The sequence below is a fragment of the Oryx dammah genome, unplaced genomic scaffold (assembly GCF_014754425.2).
Source record: "Oryx dammah isolate SB20612 unplaced genomic scaffold, SCBI_Odam_1.1 HiC_scaffold_15, whole genome shotgun sequence".
NCBI classification, from domain to species: domain Eukaryota; kingdom Metazoa; phylum Chordata; class Mammalia; order Artiodactyla; family Bovidae; genus Oryx; species Oryx dammah.
In genome coordinates this window covers 18,243,964-18,258,427 of record NW_024070199.1, presented here as the reverse complement: position 1 = coordinate 18,258,427, position 14,464 = coordinate 18,243,964, and the positions used below count along the sequence as shown (strand labels likewise).

At 37.9% G+C, this 14,464-nt stretch overlaps 1 protein-coding gene across 1 annotated transcript in view; it reads right to left on the bottom strand.

Moving 5' to 3' along the window:
* Window positions 1-14,464, bottom strand: part of LOC120874861 (glycerophosphodiester phosphodiesterase domain-containing protein 4-like) — a 106,893-nt gene that overhangs the window by 41,118 nt on the left and 51,311 nt on the right. The window contains exons 11-12 of the mRNA XM_040256548.1: window positions 1,690-1,911; window positions 521-675 (exon numbers count right to left, since the gene is read on the bottom strand). Coding sequence (XP_040112482.1) covers window positions 521-675; window positions 1,690-1,911 — 377 coding nt within the window. The remainder of the gene's footprint in view (window positions 1-520; window positions 676-1,689; window positions 1,912-14,464) is intronic.

Genomic DNA, 14,464 nt, shown 5'->3' with positions numbered 1-14,464 from the left:
GTTTCATCCACCTTATTAGAACTGATTCAAATGCACTTTTTAATAGTTGAGTAATATTCCACTGTGTATATGTACCACAGCTTTCTTATCCATTTGTCTGCCAATTTTATGTTTTTTGAAATAATGATTTAATTATGCCCTGGGTCATTCCTATAAGAGATCTAGATGTCTGCATCAAAAAGCCATTTATGAAGTACTGTAATCTATCTGGTAATGGCAGAGGAAATCATCAACTTTTTGAGCTCTGACTTCCACTGATAACATTATATAAAAAGAAAAAGAGCAACAGTGATAAGAGATTGGAGCACAAGGATAAGGGGCTGAAGACTGTCCCAGGAAGAGAGCCTATCATTGATAAATGTTTGTTGGCAGAGGATGGGAGGGGCAGGAGGAGGAAAATAGGGGATTCCAAACAGATAACCACACACAGATATCCTGAGGAGGAACCTAAGTACCTTGGCTGGGATGAAGATTTTGTGCAAGTAAGGCAATACATACCAAAAGAGGTATGATCAGTTACCTCAATCCATTGTAGTACAATCTCTTATAGTCAACATTTATTCTAGTGATATTTTCATCTGCAAGTTCCTGAAGGGTATAAAATGTGCCCACGTGCTGAAAACCAGGAGCTTTGCTCTTGATATACTTTCTCTCAGAACCTGGTAACCAAGCAATCTATAAGGAGAAATAGGACGTCTTTCAGTGGATAATCAGCAGTCTAGACACAAACAGCCCCATGTAGAGTGGGAGGAGACCCATTCCAGCATGGGTACATTTTACAGGGAGCAGAGAGATTTCAGCCTTTGGTGAAAGAGTCAACCTGACTTAATATTTTCTAATGAACTTTTTTACAATTTACTTTAAATTGGAAGATAATCACTTTAGATTGTTGTGTTGGTTTCTGCCATACAGCATTTAATGAACTCATATAATGAGGCTTTCACCAAGGTTGTTCTGGAGCTGAGTTTTCCCAGTTAACATCATGGGACCAAGGGTCCAAAGTGATTTCATACTAGCCAAAGTGGATGAGGAGTTGGTAGGTGTGGATGAAAAGTCAGACTTATAAACATCTCCTCTTGCTGATGATGCTAAAAATCATCTTTGAGTGGAGTCATATCCTGCTAACAGGGGATGCTATTATGACTCATCTGTAGAAATAGTTCTATTTGCAGAGATACATACTTGTTTCACTCAGCATTTTTCCATATTTTGAAATTTTAAGACATTTGGAATGATTAGCTGCCAAAATGCAGCAAGTTCTCAGAAACATGATGAACAAATCTCCGCTCAAATAAGAACCAGATGTCCTTTCTCTATTACTAATGAAAACCAAATCCTCAAAGCCTTAGTGTTCCATGCCCAGGCCCTTTCTAATAGATGTATGTTGGTGATGGTGAAGGTCACATTGTGTAGCAATCATACACATTCTCTTTTAACACCCTGGTGACATTTCATTTGGTTTGGAACAGCAAACAGCCTCAATGTTTTCCCCAATGATGTAAATTTAACTGGGTCATTCTTAGATTGCCACATGTAGCTGTATAAGCAACCAACTCCCATTTCTATAGAGAGCAGAATTATTTAAGGATTCCAGGAAAGATCTACAAGGTAGGTCAGGCTCAATTGCTATGCTCTTGGGACAAGCAATCCACCTCCCAACCTCTATCATAAATACTGAGATAGACATACCAGATGTTGCTCAATCTTAGAGTCAAGGATCACTCTTACTACAAGGTGGATATACGATGATCTGGAAGGATGTCTTGAAGGAGGAGATTCAAGATCAAATATCACCAATTTTTTTTCCTTCTGTGCAATTGCCAATAAATCAGTTAGTTTAGCAATCTTCTGATTTCTTGCTCTTTCCTTATCAGCCTCTGATAAGGGTTTCATACGAAAAAATGGTTTGATCTAAAAATAAGTACATCAGAGAAAACATTGGCTCCTATCAAAAGCATTTTCCAATTCTCCTGCATTTAGCCCCACACCCGGCCCTACCTCCGTGTTGATCCATTACCATTCAACCCACCAGGACTTCTGAAATACTGGTCCTGAGATAAGAGTTGCCAAGAAGAGAAATTAAATGTAATTTCCATTGGAAGTGATGGTATTTGCAATGATTTAATCTATATCATAGAACCTGTTGTATTTGCACTAAAGCTTCTTCCTATTCTTTTCTACAGCTCCCTTTTCAAACTTTTTTAAAACTCAAGGTAATACAATTCATTTTTAGTTTCAATGGTTTCCCACATTCCCTCTCACTGTTCCAGTTATGGGCAATGAAAAAAAAAGAAATACGCTTTAACTTCAGATTGAATTGGATTCAAACCCACCTCTATCATACATCTGCCTCCCTTGCCACAATCACCTGTTAAAAACCTTTCCTCTACTTGCACAGCTTAGTTCAAATGCTACCTCCTCATGAAGATGTTCTGAAATATTTCTGAACTAAAGAGACTTTGATGGCATTAAACTCCAATGACTAATTTTATGCCTCTTTAATTCTGTTCTCTATACTTACTTATTTATATATGTCTTAAACCAAATTCAAATCTTGGCTTCATATGCTTCTTGCTTTGTAACCTTGGTAAAACCATTTATATTCTCAAGGTCTTTATTGTTCAAACTACAAAATGGGAAAGGGAAGGAATAATCTATGTATTTCTCATGATTATTATGATGATTAAATACAGTAAAATATTTTCTGAGTCTAGGAGAATGTCTGGTACACAGAATACTGCACAATTCACAACAGTCCCCTCACTTTTCTACTTCTACTCAGTGTAACTTTCTCACAGCAGGAACTGTCAGCTTTTTTAAGACACAGCATTTTATCTTATATCTCAGTCCATATATATATACATAGTCTATATTAAACTTAGTAGATGGCTACTTTTACCATTATTTGCCAATTTTAGATCACTTGTTGGTAAAGTTGGTGATAGATGGATATCTTTCAGAAGGAAGCAGTAGCTACCTCACATTTTCTCAAGACTAAAGTATTCTTCCTTTGTCTCAACACAACTTAATCTTCATTTTATTCTACCCTCTGTATTTCTTCTCATTCCCATAACACCCTAAGAAAGCTGCCCTTTCTCACTTTTTTCTCAAGAAAGAAAGAATCATATTTCATAATACCAACAAGGAAGATCATCAGTGTTGAATTAAACCATGATTGAGATCTGAGCTGAGTCAATAAATAAGTCTTTTCTTAATCCTCATAAACATAGGAATTTGCTTCATAACTCAAGATTTCCTTAGACTCTACCAATTCTAGACTAATGATTAACTTAACTGCCAGACTTTCATCTGGGGAAAACAGTGGAAAAAACTGGACAGGAAAGATAAAAAACAGATTTAAATAACTCATTTGTGCTTAATTTCTAAAATGCCCCCAAATGAAGCCTTTCCCTTAAGGACAACTTGAACAACAACAACAAAAAATTGAAATAGCAAAAGCTACCAAGAGTAACAGGAGGGTTTAAAACTAGATTCCAGTAGTTTTGAGTAGTAATATGGGTAATCTAATAGCTTACATAAATCAGGGTTCACCTTAAAATACTCAGAAAAATATACTGGAATGGGACAAAGCCAATTTAGACTATCTCTAGCCTATGACTGAACATTTGAAAAAGGCTCTAGTAAGTAACAAGCTAGAAATAAAGACAAATTCTCCACAAAACACCTTGTTTCTCAAGTAAAAAAAAAAACACAGTATTAAATGGTTCTCAGTTCTCTCTGTCTGTGCTTAGAGAAATTACAAGTAGAAGGGCTGCTAGATGATCCAATTTATTAATTTGTTAAGAAACAGGACAAGTAGAGTCTTGGCCAGTATGGCAGAGTAGAAAAATCCTCCACTCTCCTTTTCCCATGGACACACCAGAACTACACCAGAATAAGTATTTATGAGAACAACCTAAAGACTTGTGGTGGTACAGTGGATAGAAATCCACCTGCCAATGCAGGAGACATGGGTTCAATCCCTAGTCCAGAAGGTTCCACATGCCGTGGAGCAACTAAGACTGTGTGTCACAGCTACTGGAGCCCATGCTCTAGGGCCCACAAGCCACAACTAAGGAGACCCTGTGCCACAACTACTGAGGCCTGAGTGCTGCAACTACAGAAGCTTGTGCACCTAGAGCCTGTGCTCAGCAACAAAAGAAGCCACGGCAAGGGGAAGCATGTATACCACCATGTAAAGTGGCTCCCATTCACTGCAACTAGAGAAAGCCAGAACACAACAATGAAGATCCAGCACAGCCAAAATAAATTAATTTTTTTAAAAAACTAGTAGAGAACATCTCCACAATTACAGATATAAAAAAGGAATCTAGAGACATTATACAGTTAAGACTCATATGTCAGGGAGGCAATCCACAAAAGGAAGGATAATCACAACTGTAGAATATTCTACCCAGAATTATGGAGTCTAGGCCCCACATAAGACTCTCCAGTCCAGGGGTCCTCTATTGTCGCTCAACAGAAGAATGGATAAAGAAGATAGGATACATATATACAATGGAATATTACTCAGCTGTAAAAAGGAACAAAATTGGGTCATTTGTAGAGATGTGGATGTATCTAGATGGTCACAGAGAGTAAATTCAGTCATAAAGAGAAAAACAAATATCATATATGAACATTAGCATACATGTAGAATATAAAAATGGTATAATTATTTTATTTGCAAAACAGAAATAGAGATACAGATGTGGAGAACAAATGTTTCAACACCAAGGGGAAAAGGGCGATGTGTGGGATGAATTGGGAAGTTGAGATTGACATATACACACTATTGGTACTATGTATAAAATATATAACTAAGGAGAACCTACTGTATAGCTAAGGGAACCCCATTCAGTACTCTATGGTGACAAATGGGAAGGAAATCCAAACAAGAGGGGATATATGTATATGTATAGCTGATTCACTTTGCTATACAGTAGAAACACAATCGGGTAAAGCAACTATACTCTGATAAAAATTAATTTTAAAACACAAACACATGGATGCTAAACAATATGCTATTGAACAGTCAATGAGTGACCAACAGATCAGAAAGACAAAATTTTAAAAATAGCTGGAGACAAATGGAAACCCTGAGATCCAAAAATCTATTGGATGCAGAAAAGACAATTCTAAAAGGGATGTCTATAGTGATACAAGTCTACCTCAGGTAAAAAAAGAAAATCTGAAAATATGCACCTAAAGGAAAGTACAAAGTGAAAAAACAAAATCCAGTGTCCATCAACAAAAGATATAATGAAGATCAAAGCAGAAATATACAAAATGGAGACTAAAACAACTAAAGAATAGATCAATGAGCCTAAAGGCTGGTTCTTTGAAAAGATAAACAAAATTCATAAAACTTTAGCCAGAATAGTCAAGACAAGTGATGAAGGGCCCAAATAAAATAAGAAATGAAAGAGGAGCTACAACTGACACCACAGAAATACAAAGGATTGTAAGAAATAACTGCAAATGAAAATATGCCAATAAAATGGACAACCTATAAGAAATAGATAAATTCTTAGCAAGGTACAATCTCTCAAGACTGAATGTGGAAGAAATAGAAAGCATGAACAAAACAATTACTAGTAACGAAACTGATAACCTAAAATTTCCAACAACAATACTCCAGCTCCAGCCAGCCAGTTTAACAGGTGGATTATACCTAATTTTTAGAAAAGAGTTAACACCTGTCCTTCTCAAGCTATTCTACATGCTTGAAGTTTCATTTTTATATGGAATATAAAAACCAAAACATGCAAACATAACAAAATCAAACAGCATCACAGACATAGAGAATAAACTAGTAGTTGCCAGAGGGAAGGGAGGATGAATAAAATAGGTGAGATTCAGAGATACAAATTTCCAGTTATAAAACAAACAATAATAAGGAGGTTATAAAGCATTGGGAATATAGTCAATAATACTGTAATAATTTTTATGGTGAGAAGGTAAACAGACTTACTATGATCACTTTGTAAAGCATAAAAATATCAAATCACTATGTTGTCCATCTGAAGCTAATATAATATTCTAAGTCAATTATACTTCATTTTTTTAAAAAAGGAAAATTATGCAAAATCTTCTCAATGACTCCATTTAGAAGGAAACACTACCACTCAACAGGTAATCCTGAGGAGAACTAGCCAAAACTATAAATAGCAATATCACTTTTTATTGAAACAAGTGCCACTACCTTTACTATTCATCCCACTATGGTAAAAAATCAGATTGCTTAGTGCTTAAAACCACTCAAATGGTGGGAATTTTTAACAATATTAAGTTCTTTTCCATGAACCAACCTATAACTTTTACTTTGAGACCACTGTCATAACACCTCTTTGTTCTCCTCAGCCCTTTCCTAAAATTTTTATGCTAGGAATCTTCTTTGCAAAAGAATAGCCAGAATAAAAGCACCACAGAAAAATTAGTATCAGGAGTTGCAGAAAATTCTACTGAATATTATTTGACTATCAGTATGGACACTAGTATATTGATTCAAAAAGTAAATAAATGGTCATGGCAGCAGAATTCCTGAGGGGAAAAGAGCAGGAATAATTAGAATCAAACCTGTAAGAGTTCACATTATCTGTGTTGATAACTTTTGCCTAAAATCTTCCTAGTGCTAAATTTAAGGAAGATCTAACCCAACTATAATGGCAGACTTAATATAACAAGGATTGGTTATACCTCATATTAGTCCAACCAATATATCTATTTCATTTTTCTTTTTTTCTTTTTTTTTAAATTTTACTTTACATTACTGTATTGGTTTTGCCATACACTGACATGAATGCACCACGGGTGTACATGAGTTCCCAATCCTGAACCCCCCTCCCACCTCTCTCCCCATATCATTTATTTTTCAAAAAAATTCCCAAACTCAGACAGTTGGAGGATATAAATTCATTCAGTATCTGTGAGCTATTAACCAGTTATATCCAAATGTACTCTCTCTGGTTCTATATTTACTTTCTTTGTGTCCTTATCCTAGCTTATGAAGATCATCAACACTGACTGCCCGGATCAGACCAAAATCATCCATTGGCCTGGAAAGTTATGTTTCAGGTTTTACTGAAGGGTCATCCTACCGTTACTTAAGTCTTAAACCAAGATCTTAAGTCTATGCAGTAATCCACATTGAAATTCTAAGACTGAATTTATAATTCTATTCACAAATCTTCTAAGGAGAAATTTAGCTCTATAAAACATAAACAGTTCCTTATCCAGGGTTCAGCAAACTTATGTGTCAAGAGACAAGTGTCAAATATTTTTTTTTTCCTTTGTGTGAGACACATCTCTGTCTCAACTACTGAACTATTACAGTGCAGAAACAGCCATAGACAATTCATAAGTGAATAAGCATGGCTGTGTTTCAATAAGAATTTATTGACTGACACTAAAAACTTGAGTTTTATGTGAGCTGTACACATCATGAAACATTATTCTTCTGATTTTCTCCAGTGATTTAAAAATTCAAAAACCATACACAGTTCTCAGGCCACACAGAACAGCCGCTGGGCTGAATTTAGACAGTAGGCTGCAGTTTGTCAGCTCCTGATCTAGGCCATGATATAAGGTTGGGCAAAAAGTTTGTTCAGGTTTTGCACAACATCTTATGGAAAAACCCAAACCAACTTTTGGGCCGATATTGGCTAAGGAAGAGACATAACGTAATGAGAGATTATGAATCATGAAAAGTTATCAAAAACCAACCAACTAAAGAAAATTAAGATGATTTCTGGGAGCCTCCACCACAGCCTCAGCCACAGGCACTATGGCTTCTAGAGTAACAGTGAATGATGAAGTCACCAAAGTTTTTAATGATGTGAAAGGCTCCCAAAAGTGCACCTTTAAAAAGCAAGATGATTTGTGCCAGCTCCAAAGATATCACTAAAAAGAAATTTACATGTATTATTAAACATGAAGTGAAGAAGTGAAGTGACAGTTGCTCAGTCCTGTTCAACTCTTTGTGACCCCTACACAGTCCATGGTATTCTCCAGGCCAGAATACTGGAGGGTAGCCTTTCCCTTCTCCAGGGGATCTTCCCAACCCAGGGATCAAACCCAGGTCTCCCACACTGCAGGCAGATTCTTTACCAGCTGAGCCACAAGGGCAAGTAAATGGCTTGTACAGTCTTAACCACTGGACTGCCAGAGAAGTCCCAGCAAGATCTTTTCTGAGCCACCTCCTAGAATAATGAAAGTAAACACAAAAATAAACAAAAGGGACCTAATTAAACTTAAATGTTTTGCACAGAAAACAAAAGCACAAACAAAATGAAAAGAAAACCCTCAAAAAAAGAAAATATTTACAAATGAAGCAACCAACATGGTATTTATCTCCAAAATATACAAACAGCTCATGCAGTTCCATAGACAAAGAACAAACAACCCAATCAGAAAAGGGGTGGCAGATCTAAACAGACATCTCTCCAAAGACATATGCATTGTTAAAAAGCACATGAAAAGATGCTCAACGTCACTAATTAATGGAGAAATGCAAACCAAAACTTAACTGAGGTATCACTTCACACTGGTCAGAATGGCCATTATCAAAAAATGCACAAAACAAAAAATGCTGGAGAGCATGTGGAGAAAAGGGCACCCTCCTAGACTGTTGGTGGGAATGTAAACTGGTACAGCCACTATGGACAACAGAATGGAGATTCCTTAAAAAATGAAAATAGAGCGACCATATGATCCAGCAATTAAACTCCTGGGCATACATAGGGAAAAATATGGCCTGAAAGGATACATTCACCCCAGTGTTCATTGCAGCACTGTGTACAATATTCAGCACACAGAAGCAACCTAAATGTCCACCAACAGGAATGGATAAAGAAGATGTGGTACATATATACAATGGACTACTACTCAGCTACTAAACAGAACAAAATAATGCCAGGCGCAGCAACATAGACAGACCCAGAGACTGCCACACTGAGGGAACTAAGTCAGAGAGAGAAAGATAAATATATGGTATTGCTTCAGTTCAGTTCAGTTCAATTCAGTCACTCAGTCATGTCCGACTCTTTGTAACCCCATGAACCGCAGCACGCCAGGCCTCCCTGTACATTACCAACTCCCGGAGTCCACCCAAACCCATGTCCATTGAATCAATGACACCATCCAACCATCTCATCCTCTGTCGTCCCCTTCTCCTCCTGCCCTCCCCTTCTCCTCCTGCCCTCAATCTTCCCCAGCATAAGCATCTTTTCAAACCAGACAGCTCTTCGTATCAGGTGGCCAAGTATAGGAGTTTCAGCTTCAAAATTAGCCCTACCAATGAACACCTAGGACTGATCTCCTTTAGGATGAACTGGTTGGATTTCCTTATATGCATTAAAAAAAAAAAAAGCCTACAAATCAATTTATCTAAAAAACTGAAGTGGAGTTACATATGTGGAAAATAAATTTATGGTTATGGGCTGGGATGAATAAATTGGAAGATGGTTTGACACATTTTATTTGCTATTTTACAACTCATTTAATGGCAGAATGCATAGTCCTTTCATGTGCATTTGTAACAATATAACAGGTCATATTCTGAATCATAAAATGAATGAACTTCAATAAATATGAAAACATACAAAGAATGTAATCAGACCAGAACAGCATTAAACTAGAAATCAATAGTGAGATAACTAGAAAATCTGAAAGCATCTGGAAATTTGAAAAGAAAATTTCTAAATAAACCATAGGTCAGGCTTCCCTGGTGTTTCAGCAGTAAAGGCTTCACCTGCCAATGCAGGAAATGTAAATTCAATCCCTGGGTCGGGAAGACAACTGGAGAAGGAAATGGCAATTCACTTCAGTATTCTTGCCTGGGAAATTCCATGGACAGAGGAGCCTGGTGGGTTACTGTCCATGGGTCCCAAAGAGTCAGACAGGACTTAGCAACTAAACAATAACAAGAAAGAAAATTTAAGGGAAATTTTAAAATATTTCAAAATAAATAAAAATTAAAATACAACACATCAGAATCTATGATACAGTTAAGGTGGTATTAGAGGTAAATGTATAGTATTAAATGCTTGCTTTATTGACTATGCCAAAGCCTTTGACTGTGTGGATCACAATAAACTGTGGACAATTCTGAAAGAGATGGGAATATCAGACCACCTGACCTGCCTCTTGAGAAACCTATATGCAGGTCAGGAAGCAACAGTTAGAACTAGACATGGAACAACAGACTGGTTCCAAATAGGAAAAGGAGTGCGTCAAGGCTGTATATTGTCACTCTGCTTATTTAACTTATACGCAGAGTACATCATGAGAAACGCTGACTGGAAGAAGCACAAGCTGGAATCAAGATTGCCGGGATAAATATCAAGAACCTCAGATATGCAGATGACACCACCCTTATGGCAGAAAGTGAAGAGGAACTAAAAAGCCTCTTGATGAAAGTGAAAGAGGAGAGTGAAAAAGTTGGCTTAAAGCTCAACATTCAGAAAATGAAGATCATCCCATCTGGTCCCATCTCTTCACAGGAAATAGATGGGGAAACAGTAGAAACAGTGTCAGACTTTATTTTTTGGGGCTCCAAAATCACTGCAGATGGTGACTGCAGCCATGAAATTAAAAGATGCTTACTCCTCGGAAGAAAAGTTATGACCAACCTAGATAGCATATTGAAAAGCAGAGACATTACTTTGCCAACAAAGGTCCATCTAGTCAAGGCTATGGTTTTTCCAGTGGTCATGTATGGATGTGAGAGTTGGACTGTGAAGAAAGCTGAGCGCTGAAGAATTGATGCTTTTGAACTGTGGTGTTGGAGAAGACTCTTGAGAGTCTCTTGGACTGCAAGGAGATCCAACCAGTCCATCCTAAAGGAGATCAGTCCTGGGTGTTCATTGGAAGGACTAATGCTGAAGCTGAAACTCCAGTAGTTAGGCCACCTCATGAGAAGAGTTGACTCACTGGAAAAGACTCTGATGCTGGGAGGGATTGGGGGCAGGAGGAAGAGGGGACGACAGAGGATGAGATGGCTGGATGGCATCACCAACTCGATGGACATGAGTTTGAGTGAACTCCGGTAGTTGGTGATGGACAGGGAGGCCTGGCGTGATGTGATTCATGGGGTCGCAAAGAGTCGGACACAACTGAGCGACTGAACTCAACTGAACTGAACTGAACTGAATGGAAAGAAAAAATAACTAAAGTAACCTAAAATTGACCCTTTTGCAAGCTACATAAAACCTAAAATCAAACCCAAAACAAATGAAAGAAAACATAAAGATCTGAGCAGAAATCAACAAAACCACATACTGTATCTCTAATTAGATCAATACAATGCATAAATCTCTAGGGCAGGGGAGGAGAGACAATTACAAACTATGAAAATCAGGAATGAAAAAATGGAATATAACCACTGATCCCAAAGTCATTACAAGGATAATAAAAAATCTTATGCACAACTCTATATCCATTCATTCAACCACCTTGGTGATATAGAGCCATTACTCAAAATACACAAACTATCAACAAATACTGAAGAATTTCAGATGGCACAGAAATTTCAGTTCTAGAAATTCTATTCAGTTATTTTTGTATCTTACATCTCTCTCATTATGTTTTCTTTAAATCCTTGATACACTTGGAATAGCTTTTGAAAACTCCCTTTCTCTTAATTCTATCAGCTCTTTTTCGCCCCCCCACCCCCCACCCCCAGATCTTTATGTGTAGTTTTTCCCTGGCTTTAAGCCACATTTTCAACCTTCATAGGCACAGTAATTTTATTACTGGATCTTGGACACTGTAATTGTTACACTGTTAGGTGTCTGAGTGTTGTTGTCTCTCCTAGTTTGTTTGTTTGTTTGGTGGTGGTGATTTAGTCGCTAAGTTGTATCTGACTCTTGGGACCCCATGAACTGTATCCTGCCAGGTTCCTTTGTCCATGGGATTCTCCAGGCAAGAATGCTGGAGTGGATTGCTATTTCCTTCTACTGGGGATCTTCCCAACCTAGAGATTGAACACGGGTCTCCTGCAGTGTAGGCAGATTCTTTACCAACTGATCTACAGGGGAAGTGCTTTTATTTGGGGGGGGGGGGGGTTATATTATGAACAAATCAATTGGATTTTTTTTAAGTGGGTCTAAAATAGCCTTTAATTTAGAGCTGGTTTAGGCTTGTTATTATGGTGTGACCTTTCTGGGGTTTTTACTGAAGTTCCCATATGTCCAAAAAAGTCTATCTTCTAATATGGCTAGTTAGAACTTGAGTATCTTCCAGACACATGTGAGCTCTTGTTGTTCAGTCACTCAGTCGTGTCCAACTCTTTGTGACCCCATAGACTGCAGCATGCCTGGCTTTATTTTCTTGGGCTCCAAAATCACTGTGGATGGTGACTGCAGTCATGAAATTAAAAGATGCTTGCACACTTTCCATTGTTTTCCCATATGTTTGCCATGAAGTGATGGAACCAGATACCACCATCTTCATTTTTTGAATGTTGAGTTTTAAGCCAGCTTTTTCACTTTCCTCTTTCACTTTCATCAATAGGCTCTTCAGTTCCTCTTCACTTTCTGTCATAAGGGTGGTATCATCTGCTATCTGAGGTTATTGATGCTTCTCCCTGCAACCTTGATTCCAGCTCATGCTCACCCAGCCTGGCATTTCACATGTTTCTGCACGTAAGTTAAATAAGCAGGGTGACAATATACAGCCTTGATGTGCTCTCTTACCAATTTGGAACCAGCCCATTGTTCCATGGCCGATTCTAACGATTGCTTCTTGACCTGCATACAGGTTTCTCAGGAGGCAGGTAAAATGGTCTGATATTCCCATCTCTTTAAGAATTTTCCACAGTTTGTTTTATTCCACACAAAAGCTTTAGCATAGTTAATGAAGCAGAATTAGATGCTTTTCTGGAATTCTCTAGCTTCTTCTCTGATCTAATGAATGTTGGCAATGGATGTGAGCTCTTGATGATGTTGTTGTTGTCGTTCAATCGCCTAGTTGTGTCTGACTCTTTGCAACCTCATGGACTGCGGCATGTCAGGACTCCCTATCCCTCACTGTCTCCCAGAGTTTGCCCAAGTTCATGTTCATTGCATCAGTGATGCTATCCAGCCATCTCGTCCTCTGATGCCCTCTTTTCCTTCTGCCCTCGATCTTTCCCAACATCAGGGACTTTTCCAGTGAGTCATCTATTTGCATCAGATGACCAATATACTGGAGCTTCAGCTTCAGCATCAGTCATTCCAGTGAATATTCAGGGTAGATCTCCCTTAAGACCGACTGGTTTGATCTCCTTGCTGGAGTCTTCTCCAGCACCATAGTTCAAAGGCATCAATTCTGTGGTGTTCTGACTTTTATACAGTCCAGCTCTCATAACCATATGTTCTTAGAATGGTTCAGATAAAAGCTCCCTATTAGTACTTTGACCAGCCTTGTAGAACTTCACCCTATTTCTGTGTCTCATAGATACTAACAACATACTCAAGCCAGTCCCATGCAGATTTCTCGAGGCCTTTCTCTGGAAAGCTTTCTCACTTTTGAACTTCATCCCTCAAAATTTCAGACACTCTGATCTCCCAAAAATCCAATCTCTTTCTCCTCAAATCCACAAGAGAACTATGCTTTGCTTAGGGTCTGCCTGCTATAAGACCTGGAAGGTACATCCAGGCAAAACACGAGGGCAATTATAAGGCTCTCCTAGTATTCCCTTCTCTCATGGATCACAGTTCTGCACTGATTGTTGCCCAGTATCTGAGAATGACTATTTAAGCTCTTTGGTTTAATTTTCTAGTTGTTTAAGGCAGGAGAATACAACCAGCACCTGCAAATAGTCATGGCTAGAAGTAGAAATGTCCATGCTTCATACATAGCTCAACATTGTGCATTAAGCCCTCAATATGGGAGGAGTTGTTAAAAAGGAAAATTTTAAATTCCTAGTTAATACTGTGCAGGTAAAATGATAATAGAAATACATTTCAGAGATGGACAATTTTTTTAATGTAATAAAGAATGGATTGGAAGTACCAGGAGAGCTGTTCAATGCCCATAATATGATCTTCCTTTTTGGGTGGGTGGGGTTGCTGAGTGGAATGCAGGATCTTAGTTCCTTGACCAGGGACTGAACCTGTGTCCCCTGTATTGGAAGCATGAAGTCTCAACCACTGAACCAAGACAAAAGTCACAACATGTTCTTACTCTTAAGGGAAAGAGAAACAGACCAAATCTTTTGAAAATAATTATGCATTATAGCCTATTAGTAGACTATTGTATTCTCCTTTATGACACTGCTATTTACTATCATATAATAATCAAATTAATTTTAATTATCATGTGACTTCTGCTTTATTCCCATGTTCATCTGAAGGTTTTTCCTACATGATACAGAACAGAAATAGAACTTAACCTCAAAATCATGTTTGAGAGGACCTTACAGATACTCTCTTATCTACTGACATGCAAGGAAGAAACTCGTGGAAACAGCTTTCCTAATGTA